The 19396-nt window shown below is 42.5% G+C and overlaps 1 protein-coding gene across 2 annotated transcripts in view; it reads right to left on the reverse strand.

Annotated features, from left to right (window-relative positions):
* Window positions 1–19058, reverse strand: part of LOC149172579 (uncharacterized) — a 405339-nt gene extending 386281 nt beyond the window's left edge. For both annotated transcript variants that reach the window (XM_089427744.1, XM_089427743.1), the window contains exons 1-3: window positions 18906–19058; window positions 2701–2871; window positions 1967–2019 (exon numbers count right to left, since the gene is read on the reverse strand). In XM_089427744.1, the coding sequence (XP_089283870.1) occupies window positions 1967–2019; window positions 2701–2871; window positions 18906–19034 (353 nt within the window). In that variant the 5' untranslated portion in view covers window positions 19035–19058. The remainder of the gene's footprint in view (window positions 1–1966; window positions 2020–2700; window positions 2872–18905) is intronic.
* Between the last annotated feature and the right edge of the window lie 338 nt (window positions 19059–19396).

Raw genomic sequence — 19396 nt, forward strand, 5'->3', positions numbered from 1 at the left:
TGAAACTTCTTAATAATAAAAGCCTCAGATAGTTGCCCAGTTTTCCCGCATTGGGTTTTTACGAGGACATTTGTCCAAAAACAACGGTGTCACTTGTGTGCTTGTTTTTCCTTCAGTTGATGATCTGTAATGTGTTGAGCATGTACTTGTATTTATTTTCAGTATTTACATGGTAAATAACTTGCTAATTAAACAGAACAAGTAGGCCGAAATAAATCAGAAAGTACATGAAGGATTTCTAACAATGAGACTTAGAAATTCCAACAGTAACTCAGAGTTTGCATCTTAACCATTTATTCTCTTTCTACTTGTAACTTAGGCAAGCTATTGACTTCAGCAGTGTAAGAGTACCTAAATCGAAAGCTCTACTTGACAGTTAAAGTGATCTAGATTCTAAACCTTTACTTGTTCTAAGAAAGTTTGAATTGCAACTGGAAAATTTACACATTAAGATTAAACAACAATTTTGACAGTAGAATTTGACAACAATGCCTCAAATCCAAAATGTAATATCCCAAATACAAATTTCTTATAGTTTTCTCAAAAATTTGCTTAAGAAAAATATTGCCGCAAATTTGATAAACAAATTGCACAATTTAATCCCGAAAATCAACGGCAAACAAGGAAATATAAATTGCACTGAAGAATAGGAATTCTACGGATGTAGGAAATCTCAGTGTTATTTCATATTAATATAAAACTGATTTACAAATCTGGAGAATCTCTGAGATGGGATCCTCCAACTGAAATCTGGCCTTAGCATAGTTCTACTACAACAACACTTGATCTGGCCTCCCAAAATAGAACTGCAACCAATAAGAGCTCCTATGAATTCTGAATAAATTCATCAATGGAAGAGATGGGTTCTCACCCATTCTCACTAATCAGTAGAGGGTTTTCGTCCTGGGGCTACAACTGAAACTGGGAACTCTCGGTTCTCCAAACCTCTCCACAAGAAAAATGCTCAACTCCAAGATATCTCCAAATGATCTCCTACTCCTCCTTTTAAAGGCTCAATAGATAGATCTCCAAGCTTCTAGAAGTGTCTTATTTTGATTATTTTAATATTATTCTAGAAGCTCCCCTTTGACTCCATCTAAGTGACTTTTTAATTTAATTTTATTTCTCTTCAGTCCCTTTTAGCCTTTTTCCTTCAATTAATTATTTTCCCTTTTTTTTAATTTAATTAACTAACTAATTAAAGTCACTTTTAATCTGGGAAATCGGTAAATCACTCACCATGCTTCATCTGGCCATTGGAAGTCTCTTCTCATCACCCCACCTTGTAGATCTTGTCATTCCAATTTCAACGAGCTATTACATTGAGGTATTCCATCAAATATTGTTCCCGGAATGCCACCTCAAACGTAATTAATTAAGTCAGGCACAGTAATAACCCCGTGTTATGAAAATTGTCATAGTGCAACAAAACAAAAGGCAAGTTGTGTGGATGATGGAATATGCCAAGCAAATGCCATCAAATATCGTAAAAACTCCTCAAAACCCCTCAGGAACCCCTGATGATGTAATCCTGCGGCCTGGCCATCACATACCCTAGAAACCCATCCAGGTTGTACTATAGAGGAAATTAAAATGGGGACATTACACAGAACTCTGTCAACTTTTCCAGTTTGCATTTATCGCAAATATACTTGCATTAACTATCGACTAAACTGTCAATGTCATTGGCTGATATGTGGCAGATGAAAATTTCAAGCAATAATTTACAATATTGACTAAGAAAAGTCGATTATAGTTAATATTTAGTTGTCCGAAACAAACTCAAAACTAAAAATTATACATTCATAGGATGTGAATAAACCGTCTAAATTAATTTACAATAATGACTACAAAAACTACTTTGGATTTAGTTGTCTGAAACAAACTCAAAAGTAAAAAGTATACATTCTTAGGATGTGAATAAACCATCCACAAAGAGCTTCCTGTAGAAAGCTAGAGAGTGTACCGTGCCTTTGATACAACATCATTCTCTTCTCCTGGAGGTTTGCCAACACTTTTCTGAATAAGCATATTAAGACAAAATGTCAGAGGGGAATAAAATTCATCATTTAATGAATTTTCTTTCTCCATCAATATTTTTAACCATCAGTTGCATCTGGAATTCCAACCTTCTTTCTAACACTAGATTCTGCAAAAACTAGCAAAAATAACATGCAAGAAACACATATAGCAAAATAAATATAATGTACTCCGAAATCTCCAACACTAACCCTTATGATCACCCACAGGAATTCACTGACATATTGTTATGTTTCCATCCCGGAAAGAAATCTGAAACTTGTTCAAGCACTACATTTGAAATTCCTATTCAATCATGCATCACTCTATATTGAATGTAGAAGCTTTTGTGCTTAGCTTCAAAGAAGCAATAGAAACCAATTTCCCTTTTCATTACATTTTCAAGAGAGAATAAATTGACTATTTTTATTAGAAATAACTACAAGAAATTTTATTTCAAGATATGCAAACTGTTATCCAAGTGCCATTTGTCTAAAATGTTCGAAAAAATAAACATCTGCCCTAGCTTCGTATTAGAGTGGTACAATAATTCACTGCCATTTTGCTGGATTCTGATTTAATTGATAGAAAAATGTAAGCAAGAGCATAAAAGAAGGTACACGTGTAGACCAAATCTCAGGCAATTCTGCATAAGCTCATATTGATAAATTACTAAATTACCTTTACTTTCTTTACAGGTTGAGGTCCAAAACCACGGTAATTTTCACTTGAAGCAATCCACACATGATTATGTGTCCTTTGTCTCCATATACAAATGTGGCTCCCCAATCTATTTCGCTTTGAAACCTGTGTTGTAAGAAGCCAACTGCATCTAGAAAACTGCAACTTTGTCTGCAAAAAGAATGATCGCATTCATCAGAAATGAAAATGCAGAGTACAAGATCAATGCAGCATCTAAAAAATGTAAAGTGTATATTCTACAGCAGAGTTATAGATGCGCTCACACTCAGAGTGCAGAGTACCTGAGGTGCACCCAGTACCAAGAATGTAATGTCAGTAGCTCCATCACCAGTGCTATGAATATGATAGGAAATCTACCACATTTAGCATGAAATCATAATATCTAAGGTCTTTATACACTGTCACCAAGTTCTTACACCTCAATTGTGAACCCGCTTCCTTCTGCCGCTGTATATTTGCTTTTAATATAGGATTAAGCTCTGCTGTTAACGTAACAATGCCCCCACACTCAACAAACACTTCCTAAAACACCCACATAGAACTTATTCCCTCTTTCAAAGTCATACCCATCAGTCCTGGAGTTGGTGCTGAAAGCTTACAGCAGGGGCAAATCCTCAATTTCCAATGTCAGCAAGAAGTTAAAAAAAAAATATCAACACCAACATCTAATGGCATATCTCCATCATTCAGTCAGGTAGTTAATGATATGTCGCCATCAGTTGCTTAATGTGTTATAAGTTATAACCAATGATCCTACCATATAATTTGTGGTGTAAGCCTGTGTTGTAGCGGCTACAACCACCCTCCAAAATTTTGGCCTGCACCCAACTTCGGAGCCTCCCTTGAGAGTTTCACTTGATAACTGCACACACTCAGGTTCACTCCGTGAGCTCGTGTGAGTCTTCGCATCTGCCCTGCTTGTTCTTTTTACCCAAGTTTTTGCATGTTGTTGTCAAAGTCATGCTTGTGACCATGTTCTGGTCATGCTCAAATTCTTCGCTTCGTGTGCACTGGTTGTGTTTGCTATGTAAACATCTGTCGCACTCACACACGGAGTCACATTCACTGTCGTGCAAGCATCGCCACGTTCGACCAATGATCAATCACAAGTGTCTTGTCACTTGTACCATCGGTCAGTCATGTTGAACATGTGTGTCTGGATGGTTTGAGTCATCGAGTCATGTAAGTGTGTGTTTGCAAGATCACATATGCATCTTTCACTCATTCACACACTTAGTCATTTTTGCTGAAGTTCTGACGACCGGACTCCACTCTGACAACCGGATCATCACCCCGCCATCGACTCGATTGACTGTCACCCAGAACAATGCAGAAGCACCAAGTAAGTCATTTCAAGCTACGCTCCCCGCAAGCAAATCAATCCACCTTCATGCTGGTCAACCAAAGAGTTTGACCCAGCAACCACCCCGGGGCTCACTCCCCTCAAAAATTGCGCCGAGGCTGCAGACCTTGCCTGCTCTGCTGACTGAGAAAATTGCACAGAAAGGCCAGACAGACACCCAATGCCCGTCCCAGTCTCCCTCAAAAAATTGCGCAGTTTTTCCAGCTAGGCTTCCCGACAGTCAACCAACTGCTCACCCAAAAAATTGCGCAGTTTTCATGAGCAAGCTCTCTGCTACCCAGCAGTTTGCTCAGCTCAGAAACAGCGCAGAGGTGATCAGCAGGCCAGACTCCGAGCATCAGTGTAGTTTTTCCCACCAGTAGCTCCCGGTAGCAGGCTGCTAGTTCACTCCAGGAATTGCACAGTTTTTGCTGCCAAGCTCCAGCAGTTGACTGCCAATTCCCCTCAGGAATTGCGCAGTTTTTGCTGCCAGTGTCCCGACAGCCAGCTGCCAGTTCCCTCCACGAATTGCGCAGTTTTGGCTACCAAGCTCCCACTGCCCGCTTGTTCCAGAAACTACACAGATTTTGCCTGCCCAACCGTCCTGCAACCCAAACTGTCCCCCTCAAAAACTGTGTAGTTTTGTCCTCCAGCTGAGCCAGACCTCGCGCACAGTCAATGTCGATCCAAATTGCCCATCTTCATCACCCAGTGACTCTTGCACCGTTTTCATCAGCAGTGCTTGGAGCCTCCATCCCGCATCGCAACTTTGTTGCCTCTCCCTGTCACCTGCATCCGAAATGATCACTTATCATGGTAGACTAGGAGGTTTTTGGATTTGATGTCGTCTCGTCATGAGTGACTGCAGGAACAGGTACAAAAACAAACATGGCGCGACGACGAATGGGATAAACGAAGGGAGCACATGCAGAGGGACATGTTCACCAACAGACGAACAAACGATGCATGCAAAGAGATGTGCTCGCGAACGGCTGATCATGCAAAGATGTGTTCGCGGACGGATGAATGAGCAAACATGCAAGATGTGCTCACGGACGAACATGCACCTTTCGCGAACATACGAACCTGCCAAGCCTTCCAACATACAAGCAATGAGCAACGTGCAAAAGCAACATCAAGCAAACCAACGACCATCGAAGACTCCGCACACTTTGCCATGCGAAGGTGAAGCTGTGACACACCATGAGGACATCCATCACCCAGCAGCACTACAGCTCGACATGCACACTAGCAGCAGCACAAATGTACCAGCATTATCATGTCGAGTCATGTCGTCCACATCTCTACTGTGGGCCATACTGTCTATCAATGTAATGTAAAGTGGAAGTCCAAAAGACCCACTTGTTGTATGGAGAGTCTTGGAAGTCAAATAGTCATGAGGGTAGTTGAACAGCCACAAGGTTCAGTTTCACCCTTGCCTATAAATAACCCCTCATTTGCACATGCAAAGGACTTTTTCACCTCAACTCCTCCCACATAGCCAAGAGAGTCTGTAATCTTTTCTTTAAGTAAGTAGTGGCTCCAACGTCCCGCCCGCGGGGTTCGTGATGTATGGTGTAACGATGTGTCTTGGAACTTTCGCTTAATTCAGAAGCTTACTAACAGGCCAGCACGTTTTCACACATGTATTGTAATTGTTGTAAGACTAATCTTGAACACTTGTGATGGATGTTGCTTTAACCTGTGTTTCACACTTGTACTAATTCATTTGTTGTAATACGTAATCTATTAATGAAAATGTGTTGTATATGTTGTTAATATTGTCTTGCCCCTGGTGGTTATCCCCCCGGACACCAGACAAACCTTTCACATAAAACTCGCTATAACAACCGTTACACTTGCGTGGACTCATCCGCTGAGTGTTGTACGTGTAATCTTCCCTTGTGTGTTATGACTGCCGCATTCGCGTGGGTTGTTCCTCCGGAAGATGTGCACGTCTTGTTGTGTTGTGTGTTCCTCGCAAAGTTAGGACTTCCTCCCAACTGACTTGGGACTCACTTTCACCCTCTCCCTCTACAATGAACGAAACATTGACACAAGTAACACTTGCAATCACCACGCACGCGAACCTAACTTCTCGAAGACAAAGCAGACCACTCTCGTGTGCTGACAAGCAAGAGTTGAGGCAAATCCTTAAGATAATGCCAGCCAAGCCATCATACCAGATGGGACTCCCACACCAAACGGTGTGAGGTCTAGTTGGGACTTCATACCGAGGTGATCCCCTGAATGTTGGCGGGTCCAGCACCGTCAACATTTCTGGCGCTAGGAGGGCAGCCAGTTGTATATGGTTGAACATCCTCTCACACTCATTCATCAACCATTTGGTCAAGGTAGTAACTCGCACTCCCTCTCACCTACGCACGACTCTGCAGTTGGTTACTCCTCACCTCCCAAGATTGAACACGAGATTCTGTATCACCAACTTCGCTCTGTCCGTCCCATCACTCGCCAATTCGCGAAAGCAGTCGGACTGATCCCAAGCATACAGCATCTTCCATACGCATCAAGGAAGCCAAAAGCCACTCCTACAGGAGTTGTTGTATCATCAGTGGAAGAAGCAGTCCTTGCCACACTTGAAGGTCTGGCAGAAGCTATTGAAGATGGAGAGGAACCTTCGATCTTCCGACAAGGCGAACAAGACACTCTTGCGATCTCGGGATCAGACTCCGATACAGGAGGCGGAGGGGAAGGCAACGAAGGAGGTGGAGGTGGAGACAAACCAACAGACTCAGAGTCAGAACCGTCAGATTTTGAAAGAGAGGAAGAGGACGCAGAAGAAAAAGAAGAGATGGCTAACCCAAATCTAGAATGGATGACTCAGGGACCATTGGCTCTCCCGGCTGTTCTGCACAAGATGCCGAAGCGAGTGGAGAGAATGAACATCAAGTTTAACCCTGACAGCACGGTGAAGGAAGAAGATCACTTGGACAACTTCTACCTGCATTTGCAGACCCTTGAGGTACGGTATGACGACGTAGCATGTAGATTGTTTCCATGTACCTTGGACAGTCGCGCAGCTGCATGGTATCACAACCTTCCACCGAACTTTATACAGAACTGGGGTGAATTTGTGTTCCTTGAAAAGTTTGTTGATGACAAGACCCTAGCCATGCTACTCAAAGAATTGGGAAGCCTGAAGATGGAGGGAAAAGAAAAAGTAAAAGACTTCAATCAAAGGTTTACACGCATATTGAACAAGTTTGCAGCAGACACTAAACCTCATGACTCCATCACTGTTGATTACTACATGTCCGCACTGCTGACTAGCATTGTGCAGTTCGTCAAGCGAGCTACGAAACCAACACTCTTGGAAAGTTGTGAAGAGGCTATTGCTGTTGAGAAAGACCTGCGCGCGATTGGAGTCATCAAGGATGATGAACCAGCAAAGGACTCCAAAGATGCGAGCAGGAAATCCTAAGCGATGGCGAGCAAGGGTAGAGACAAGGAAGCAACTGATATTGAAACCCTCACTCGCCTCGTCAAGAACTTGACTACGAAAGTGTCTGAGCTCAAACAACAGAAAATGGACACATTTGCAAGCAGCCATCCGCCCAGGCAGAGGTAGGCAAGCAGCTCATCAGGCAGCAACCGGTTCGCTCCAAAAACTGCGCAGAAATCTGTGTTCCAGGTCGAACAGTGCGCAGATCCCAAGTTCTGTTCATTCCACGAAGAACATCACCCCGAGAACTCTTGTTCGGACTGGAAGCGAGTCGCAAGCTCTATATGCAGTCATACACTCGATGCGGAAAATAATATGCAGGAGTAGCCGGAAGACACTGATGATGACGAAGAGGTTGCACCTGATGAACCATCAAGTTCTGGGCATGTGGTGAATGCGTATCAGTGCTCGCAAGCAATGTCGAATACAAACACCAAGAAGCAGCCCCAAAGCAAAGTAACCAATATAATCTCAGGAGTAAAGGGGCTCCCCTTACACTTGGGGAAGCACAAGAAAAGATGAGATTGTTGATGAGGAAGGTCGATCCACCGGCTGCCCCAAAGCAAAAAACACAAAACAAGTCCGGGAAGACAGCGGCAGACAAGAGTGTCTCCATGAACAGCAAACTACAGAACACCCTGCCGAACGACACGAACATCCGTTCTACCCCGGACACCTCAGTGAGTCTACCACCTCTGGACTACAACATTGTTGATGACATGAAGAAAAATCGGGCGAACATCAGTTTGTTTGAGTTAGCTAAGATCCAGAGTCAGTGAGACATTTTGCTGCGCACATTGGGACAAACAACAACGAACAGCACAGCCTCTACCAGCAAGGGAGCAAGCACACCTCCCGGATCACTTTCTATTGTGCTCAACACACTCCGGATGGAAGAAGAAAACTCAGGTTGCCCTCCATTCCTGTTATCCTTTGAAATTTTTAACTACAATGTTCACAACTGCTTGGTTGATTCTGGCGCAGCTGCCAACGTCATGCCACTCTCCATTGTGAAGAAGATCAATGCATAATGGAGCGAGACATCCGCGCGAATCATCCAACTTGATCGAACATCGGTACCAGCCATTGGTGAACTATGAGACGTGATCATCTGACTATCTCATGACAGTCGAGTCCACCAATGCATCAACATAGTTGTTGTGGATATATCAGAAGCATACAGTCTACTACTCAGCAGAGACTGGTCCAGCAAGCTAGACGGATATTTTGCTACAGATTGGTCACACATGTGGCTTCCGTACAAGGGCAAATGCAACCAAATTCGGGTATTTTCTGAGAGGTATATGAAGCACAATGTTACCCCCCTTAACGGTGAGAATGAACCGTTGGCCTTCGCAGAACTCATGTTTGGCAACTACCTCCTAGAAACAACATTGGGGTGTTATCCTGCACAGCCAGCTCCAACCCCACCAGACATGCAATTGGGACTCCTTCCTTGCCCAACTGATGGTAATGAAACATGTACAGTGCATTGTACCAATAGTAGTAGTAGCAGTAGCAACAATAGTAACAGCAGTACTAGCATGTCAAACAGTCTGTGTATAGACAAGCTGTGGGCCATGGATTTTGACGAATCAAAGACACATGATGGCTCAAGGACTGAGTATATCTCAGTCGCCCAAAACAACAGAAAATGCATGATTTCAAGCTGCTTGAAGTTCGAGTGCACAAGCAACGCTCGTGTTGAGCTTACAAAGGACCATCAGCCTCAACGTGGTCGCACTCAAAGTGATACTACACCCCGCGAACAGTGTTGATGCTTTCAAGGACATAACAACTGATGAAGGTAAGCACAAGCAGCCCCTGAAAACTGCAGCGGAGGGCAAGAAAGCTAAGTTGCTGGAAACTCCTAAAGAATTTTCCGGAAACGCGGATCCACGTTCCCGATACATAAACGGATATGATTCTTGTCCGAAACGCTGTAAAAACGTTTTTGTATTGTTTCAAAAAATCGGAAACTTTAGATTTGGAATTGGATACGAAAATTGTGATCAGAATCCACCCTTAAAATGTTAAAAAGCTTGAAAATTTGTATACCCATAAATAAATAATAAAAATGAAGATATCAAATTTGCAAATAAACTCACTATAAACAGAGTCTCATAAAGTCTTTTCTAAATCTTTAGAAACAACGACACTTCGTATATTTATCAAGGATTCTTACTAAGAAAAAGATAGATGTTCAAAAATGCAAATAAAAGGGTTTGATGAATGTCTTCGTAAAGAGATTTATTTGAGCGATTAATTTTCATTTTGGTTAAGGTTTTGTTAATTGTCATTGATTTTGCTCTTGATTTCATAAATCCCTCCAATATAACAAATCTTCTCTAGCCAATCTTGTGCCTGCATATAGTCATGAGACCAAGCTGACATTGAGAAGATTGAAATGTTCAAATAGGTCTTGATGAAATATCCCAATGATCCCATGGGCTTTTTAATTGTCATCCAAGGAAGATAGATATCATCTGCCATGCATGACACGTTCTTTGAAGGAGTTGGACCCGAAAGCACAAACGCTATAGCATTTCTGATTACATTATTAATGATGATGATAATATGTTGAATGTTATAATAATCACTAATGATGATGACAATGTTTATGCTGAATTAATGATGATGATTTGTTTATGTTGAATTCATGACGATGACTATGCATTTTTAGATATAGATTCTAGATTCTAAAAGATGAATGGTAATATATATATATATATATATATATATATATATATAGATATATATGCATGTCGTTTCCTTGCCGGATCATATCCTGATATTTTGAAAATTTGTCGTATCCATTTCAAACCCCGTATCCATATCCGTTCCTGTATCCGTTTCTATGCAACTTAGCAAGAAAGGCAACCCCATCCCCAAGTGTGTGGTTTCTCTCAACAAGCTCTATGATTTGCAAAACTTTTGTCAAGGGCCAAGAAACAGCAAAACCCACAGGTCCACCACTACGAACGAATAGAGCAACCTGGGAACCAATCACGATCCGAAGATAGTCAATCTCGGTACAAACTGCACACCGCAGCAGCGGCAAGTCTTTGACCGCTTGATCAAACAATACCAGGATGTGTCCGCATGGGCAGATGATGACCTGAGTACACACTACACGTGAGTAATCCAACACGGGATTCCAGGTAAAGGAGGAGCCAAGCCATTGCAACAAAGGCCAAGTAAAACACATATGTCATTTGAACTCCTTATACAGAAAAAATTGACTAAGATTTTGGATGATTGGATTACTTACAAAGTTCGTCATCATACATGGGTTTCTAATTTAAGTTCTGCATGTAAGAAATCCAAGGAAATCTGCTTATGCATTGATTTCAGAAACTTGAACCGCTCCCAAAATAAAAACAACTACCCCATGCCATCATCTAAGCCTATGTTGCACGCAATATCTGAAGCAGTGGTGTCGTCTTCACTTAAAGGTCTTTTGGAACACCACCAAGTTCTGGTAGCAAAACCCGGTAGCCTAATACTAGTCCGTGAGAAGCTTGGCACACACACACACCATCTGCAATCACTTGACAGGAGGGTTGACAACCTTCCTGCCAACGGCCAAGATCTCAAGCATTGCTTCCAGTAGGTTGGGCCGTGCTCGTGCCATGTACATAGTCTGCTTGCTGCTTCTTGTTTTCATCTTGTTAGCGTTGCTTACTGTCTTTGTTTTATTTTGTTTGTTCTGCTTACGTTAATTTTGTTTGCTTGATACCTTACTATTTTTGTTTCCGGAAATAAGTGTTGCCAACCATTACGTTATGGCTTTTGAATAGAGTATGTGGCTAAAATATGAAGACTTGTGACACTGCAGCACTTGGCCAATCTTGTGTTCGTTTTCTTTGTGTTTGGTTATAACCTTCGGCTAATGAAGTCCTAACAGAAAAGACGAATTGCAAGGGAAGTTTTGGTCCAACCATGAACCTGTGTCCACACTGGGAAGCCCCATGCCTGTACTCAGCCTTCTGCTCTGTGTTCGAGCTCCTCTAACTAGTAGAAACGGAGAAGGGGAAAATCTAAACGAGCAAACCTATGTCAAAGGACTTACATGCTTCTTTGAAGAAGCAACCTCTTCTGCTCTCAATAAGTCGGGATCCCTCTTCCGCCCCAAAAATAAATAAGTGCCTATGCACAATCCCCTTAAAAAAATACCAGGGCGAAAGAAGAGAAAGGTTTTCTGCACAGAGAGGTGAAGCATGCAACTCCACCAGGGTACTAACCAAGCTCACCGGCAATGAAGCAATGCATGTGTTCTTGCATGACTCCGCTGGGGTATTGTCCAGGCCTGCTGGCAGCAGAGCAACACCAAAGATGAAAACTTATACTCTGAAAATCTTCAACTCGCGAGAAAAACTACCCTTCACGAATTCGAAACACTGTGATCAAGCTGAACTTTTGACTGTGTTTGACTGAGTTGGCAAAAGGTGAACCATGTATGTCCATGGAGTAAATGGGGAAGTCGAAGTACGCACAGCAATTTAATACTCCCCGAAAGACCAAGGCCCTGTGCTATCAATGAACCAAAACAGAGAAGTTGGAATTCTACCAGTGTATCACCAAATGTTGTAGTGGCTACAACCACCCTCCAAAATTTTGGCGTGCACCCAATTTTGGGGCCTCCCTTGAGAGTTTCGCTTGATGATTGCACACACTTCGATTCACTCCGTGAGCTCGTGTGAGTCTTCGCATCCGCCTTGTTTGTTCTTTTTACCCAAGTTTTTGCATGTTTTTGTCAAAGTCATGCTTGCAACCATGTCCTGGTCATGCTCAAGGTCTTTGCTTCGTGTATACTTGTTGTGTTCGCTATGAAAACATCTGTCGCACTCATACACGGAGTCACATTCACTGTCATGCAAGCGTCATCACGGTCGACCAATGATCAATCACAAGTGTCACGCTTGTCACTTGTACCGTCGGTCAATCATGTTGAACATGTGTGTCTGGATGGTTTGAGTCGTCTCGTCATCAAGTCATGTAAGTGTGTGTTTGTAGGATCACATATGCATCTTTCACTCGTTCACACACTTAGTCATTTTTGCTGAAGTTCTAACGACCGACTCCACTCTGACAGCCGGACCATCACCCCGCTATCGACTTGATCGACTGTCACCCAGAACAGCGCAGAAGCACCAAGTAAGTCATGCAAGCTACATTGCCCGCAAGCAAATCAATCCACCTTCATGCTAGTCAACCAAAGAGTTTGACCCGGCAGCCACCCCGGGACTCACTCCCCTCAAAAATTGCACAGAGGCTGCAGACCTTGCCTGCTCCGCTGACTGAGAAAATTGCGCAGACAGGCCGAACAAACACCTAGTGCCCGTCCCTGTCTCCCTCGGAAAATTGCGCAGTTTTTCCAGCGAGGCCTCCCGATAGTCGATCGGCTGCTCACCCAAAACACTGCGCAATTTTCATGAGCAAGCTCTCTATTGCCCAGCAGTCCGCTCAGCTCAGAAACTGCGCAAAGGTGATCAGCAAGACAGCCTCCCAGCATCAACACAGTTTTTCCCACCAATAGCTCACGGCAACAGACTGCCATTTCCCTCCAGGGATTGCACAATTTTTGCTGCCAAGCTCTAGTAGTTGATTGCCATTTCCCCTCAAGAACTGCGCAGTTTTTGCTGCCAATGACCCAACAGCAAACTTCCAGTTCCCTCCAGGAATTGCGCAGTTTTTGCTACAAGTGTCCCGGCAGCCAGCTGCCAGTTCCCTCCAAGAATTGCGCAATTTTGGTTGCTAAGCTCCCACTACCTGCTCGTTCCGAAAACTGCGCAAATTTTGCCTGCCCAGCCTTCCTGCAACCCGAACTGTCCCCCTCAAAAACTGCGCAGTTTTGTCCTCCAACTGAGCTAGACCTCGCAGGCAGTCACTGTCGATCCGGATTGCCCATCTTCATCACCCTGTGACTCTTGCGCAGTTTTCATTAGCAGTGCCCGGAGCCTCCATCCCGCCCCGCAACCTTGTTGCCTCTCCCGGTCACCTGCATTCGAAATGATCACGTCTCATGGTAGACTAGGAGGTTTTCGAATTTGATGTCGTCTCGTCATGAGTGACTACAGGAACAGGTACACAAACAAACATGGTGTGACGACAAATGGGATGAACGAAGGGAGCACATGCAGAGGGACAAGTTCACCAACAGACGAACAAACGATGCATGCAAAGAGATGTGCTCGTGAACAAATGATCATGCAAAGATGTGTTCGCGGACGGACGGACGAGCAAACATGCAAGATGTGCTCACGAACGGACAAACGGACAAATGTGCACCTTTCGCGAACAAACGAACCTACCAAGCCTTCCAACATACAAGCAATGAGCAACGTGCAAAAGCAACATCAAGCGAACCAACAACCATCAAAGACTCTACGACTTTGCCATGCGGAGGTGAAGTTGTGACACACCATGAGGACATACATCACCCAACAGCACTGCAGCTCGACATGCACACTAGCAACAGCACGAATGTAACAGCACTGTCATGTCGAGTCATGTCATGAGTCATGTCATCCACATCTCTACTGTGGGCCATACAGTCTATCAATGTAATCTAACGTGGAAGTCTAAGAGACCCACTTGTTGTACAAAGAGTCTTGGAAGTCAAACAGTCATGAGGGTAGTCGAACAGCCACAATGGTTAGTTTCACCCTTGGCTATAAATACCTCCTCATTTGTACATGCAAAGGACTTTTTCACCTCAGCTCCTCCCACATAGCCAAGAGAGTTGGTAATCTTTTCTTTGAGGAGTAAGTAGTGGCTCCAACGTCGCGCCCATGGAGTTAGTGATGTATGGTGTAACAATGTGTCTTGGAACTTTCGCTTAATTCAGAAGCCTGCTAACAGACCAGCATGTTTTCACACATGTATTGTAACTGTTGTAAGACTAATCTTGAACACTTGTGATGCATGTTGCTTTAACCTGTGTTTCACACTTGAACTAATTCACTTGTTGTAATACATAATCTATTAATGAAAATGTGTTGTATATGTTGTTAACGTTGTCCTGACCGTGGTGGCTATCCCCCCCGAACACCAAACAGATCTTTCACATAAAACTCGCTATAACAACCGTTACACTCACGCAGACTCATCCGCTGAGTGTTGTACGTGTTATCTTCCCTTATGTATTGTGACTGTCGCATTCGTGTGGATTGTTCCTCCCGAAGCTGTGCACGTCCTATTGTGTTGTGTGTTCCTAGCAGAGTTGGGACTTCCTCCCAACCGATTTGGGACTCACTTTCACCCTCTCCCTCTACAATGAAATAACCATTGACAAGTAACACTTGCAATCACCAAGCACGCGAACCTCACTTCTCAAAGACAAAGCAGACCACTCTCGTGTGCTAACAAGCAAGAGTTGAGGCAAATCCTTAAGATAATGGCAATCGGGCCATCATACCGGATGGGACTCCCACACCAAACCATGTGATGTCTAATTGGGACTTCATACCAGGGTGATCCCCTGAATGTTGGCAGGTCTAGCACTGTCAACAGCCTATTCTATAGCTTGTTGCACAAGCAACCAAAGAGTATAAATATATGCATGTTCGAGGTGGTATTGAACATAAGATAGTGTGGCATATTTCCTGTTGATTGTAGTGTATATGGTCAGAAAAATGCTTTGTTCCTCTAATGTATTCCTTCAAGTTCCCTAAAGTATTTTCGTCACTCCACAAACCACAAAGAAACACCCTACCCAATTATCAGCCAGCCATTGAGAGTATCAAATGGAAGAATATTGTCGATGAAATTGTTTATAAAGTGATAAGAAATTCCTAGTTCTTCTAAGAAATAGATTTCAATGGTATGAGATACAAAGCCCCTTCCTCTGAAAAACTTAGGATCAAGGTTTGCCTTCATGTGTTGAAGAGATTGATGCAATACCAGATAAGCATTATGCTTCCTAGGCAAAAGCTAGATACATGATTATGTCTAATGGACAGATTGATAAGAGGAAAATAACTACTATTAATTTCTTTTTTTGAGAGGGACAATAATTTTGAGAAAGTTTTGATGCATGTGATAAAGTCAAAGGTGACCAACTATACGTTCACTCCAATGGCACGTGATTCATCCATCAGGAAAATTCTGGCACTTGCAACTCAGATGGGGTGGAAGATCCACCAGATGGACGTGAAGATAGCATTCCTCGACAGGGTGGTTGAGGAAGAGATTTATATGGAGCAGCCAGAGGGGTTTGAGAATTTCAGTAGAGACACTCATGTTTATTTGTTAAAGGGATTGGGCTTCACTAAGAATGAGGCAGATGCCAACATGTACTACATCACGGTTGGAGGGCTTCTGCTCATTCTAGTGCTATATGTTGATGATCTTAACTTGACTAGAGCACACAGCTTGATCCAAGATTGAAAGGAAAATCTTGCAAGAGAGTTTGAGATGGACATACGGCTTATGCACTATTCCTTGGGTTGGAGGTATGGCAGGATGACGAGGAAAGCTTCTTGGGGCAAGGGAAGTACACTATAGAGATCCTTAGGAGGTTTCACATGCAGGATTGCAGGCCCATGACCTCACCGCTAGTCACAAACTGGAGAAAGGTGGATGTTAGTAGAGCAGAGCGAGTAGATGCCATGTTGTACAGGCAACTCATTGAGCCGTTGATGTACTTAGTTAACAGACGGCCTGACATATGTTTTCCAGTGAATTAGTTGAGCCAATTCATGATGGATCCTACCAAAGTTCACTGGGTTGCAACTTGCTGTGAAGCATGTTTTGAGATATCTTAGAGGCAAGGTAGATTACGGATTATGGTACAGACAAGTTGATGGAGTGAGGCTTGAGGGCTTCACAGAAGCAGATTGGGCAGGGAGCTCCACAAATCGAAAAAGTACTTCAGTGTGCGTCTTCAGCATTGGGTCAGCAGTTGTTTCTTGGTTCAGCATGAAGCAGAGATCAGTTAAACTCAACTCAGCAGAGGTCGAGTATATGGCTACTAGTTTGGCAGCACGTGAAGCTATTTGGATGAGGAAGTTGCTTGTGGAACTTTTCAAGCAGAAGATGGAGCCCACTATGATCCACTGTGACAATCAGAGTTGCTTAAACTCTCTAAGAATCCAGGGTTTCATGATCGCTCCAAGCATATTGAGATCAAGTATCATCTCAGGGACTGTGTGCAAAAAGGGATAGTGAAACTACCGTACATTCCAACAGAGGAGTAGACAGCAGATATCTTGACCAAGGCATTGGCAAGAGGCAATTTCATCTATTTTAGAGATAAGTTGGGAGTTGTACAGAATCCCTTCCTCGCTAAGAGGGAGTGTTGAAAATGTAGTGAAGACAACGAATTTGTCTTTCACTAGCATGAGTGTGAGATCTTTGCACCCTCCTTAGGCAACACTCCTCTCTATCCATGCATTTCTTTTGTTCTCGAGCACCGACTCCCAATGCCTCATCAATGTGCTGGGAGTCGACAGGGGGGTGCTAACTTCAATGTCAAGGGGGCTTTTGAGATCAGCAAAGAGCTTCAAGGTCAGCACAGATATATTGAGCTAACACTCCACAGGATATTCAGGAAGAAACATGACATAGCCGAGGAGCATGCCTATATGACAGACTCTGAAGTGCTTGGGAAAATACCTGATTGGGTGCCTAATACTGAGCATACCAAGGGTCAATACAGCAAATACATGTATATTGTTAGATCAAAATGAGGCTAAGGAGGAAATCCTTGTTTTGTTGGACAAGCTACAGCTTACGATGAGGAACCTGGACAAGATACTAGACTGTATTCAAGGCCATATGGGCCTCCCCCGGATCTTGGATGGTCTCCTGACAACAGCAAGGAGCCCACTGCAGTGGAAGGTTCAGATCCTCCATATCCATATGACAGTTCTAGTTATTATGGTTTTTTAAGTTAATTTTGTCGGTCTTTGCTTTCCAAATGAGTTACTAGATCAGGCTTCTTAGCCAAGCAGTACATTCTTTATATTTTTTTTGTAAACTTTTAGAAACAGTTTGTTTAGATGTTGGAAAAATTGTGGTTCTGTTACAGTTGGGTTTCCCAAGTGGTAGACTAGAGTAAACCATAAATTGCTTTGATAATTATTTCTGAAGCTTAATAGAATTTTACTTTAAAAAAAAGGCCATAGAAAATAACTAAATCAAAACTGAACCAGTGAAAAAAGAAAACCAATCTAACTTGACTAATTGGAAGAAAAAATTGATACAGCAAGGCAATGAAAAACCCAAGTCAATTTGTAACCCCAAAAAGAGAAACCTGTCCTAACCAATGACAGAAAAGTGGGACCCCAAGTTTTTCCCAGAACTTAGGAGGCTGTTGAGGGCTCAACACATGTAAAGGTAATCCCCATGAGATGCAATTTAAAGCCTTCAAAGCACTTCAAAGACCACATAACTTAACTAAGTATATTGAATATTCTATCTTTTAGAAAAATCAACATGAGTTGCAATTTTTTTAATATGCTTTTGAATTTATATTACTGGAACAATAATCTACAAAGCATATTATATTTATTAAAAAAATGTCGCATATAGAATGCCACCGTGAGGCAAAACCAGAGACACACTAAACATTCCGGCAAATCTAGATCCTCAATAACTACGTGGATGATTGGATCCTTGGTCAGCAGAAAACATTTGGGGAAAAAAAACAGAAATTCCCTGTCTTGAGCATTGACGAATTTGATGGAAACCTCAATGGCCATCTCGATTTTAATGGCCAGCATGTTAATATTTGTTTATTCTTAATTTTATAAAAGATCAACATAAAAATGTGTATGGGAGCAGAGAGACCAGCTATGATGTTTTAATATCCTTTTAGGAATTAATAACAAAATTCACAAAACCCTCATTGCCCAAATTAACAGCCAATTTTATCATATTTTTTTCATGACCATTGGGCTTTGAGGTTCCTAAGGTCAGCCATGTGACCAGCTCTCCCTTCTCTAACTCACTGCTAGGCCTGCCCATCAAGGCTGACCTAGTCCTTTTGGGATTAATGTGACCACAGTACACAGGCTCCCCCTTATATCCTATGGCTGGCAAAGGGTGGCCAGGCCCATCGTCACCGTAAATTTTCCTTGAAAGAGTTGTGTAATCTGTTTCATTGGCTTCAACTATTTTCCCGTTTCCTTAGAATTGGCTGGCTAAGGCATATGAGGTGTGGCACTGTGGATTATGCAGGTTTGTCACAGAGGAAGTCCGTGATTAGTGAACCCAACTCAAGCACTTGGAATGACAATCTCACGAGTTCTAATCTCCGGGATGGCGGAGCTAAGAATCGTGAGTAGCGAAGAATTGAAAATTGAACATTCCGGAGACTAAAATATAGAACAAAGATCGAAATGAACCAGGATATGGGAGAAAGTTGAAACATACCGGCGTGGTAATTGTGAGGCCGACTTCCATTTTCGTGTGGATAGAACGACAGAGGTCGAAATTTTCGGGGGATATTATTTTACTTGAAATTGCAAAGGACCGTGTATAAATATTACAAGGATTATTCATAATTGTAGAAATTTTGATGTTGTTGAATTTCGTTAAATTGTCGAATTCGGTGAACAACTTCATTTTGAGGTTTTTATGCGGATTGTTTATGTGAGTAGCGTTTTTTCCAATTATTAGTCCCCATCAAAGAAGGTATTGTAGAGATTGCTTTGTGGTTCAACTTATTGTACTTACCAAAAATGTTTTATAATTTTTTTATATTAATATAATTTTTAAAAATTTAATTTTTCAATTTGAAAAACTATTTTACAGTTTTTTTTTCTAGTTTAAGACTAACCTAAGTACCCACGGGGGATTTGAACCGGTGACCTATCGCAAGGAGTGCCTTAAAGCGCACCCATTCACCGTCAATCCAAAGCCCC

This window comes from Pinus tabuliformis, chromosome 4_2 (assembly GCF_031772625.1).
Source record: "Pinus tabuliformis cultivar Carrire ecotype Pingquan chromosome 4_2, CPIR1, whole genome shotgun sequence".
Lineage (NCBI taxonomy): Eukaryota > Viridiplantae > Streptophyta > Pinopsida > Pinales > Pinaceae > Pinus > Pinus tabuliformis.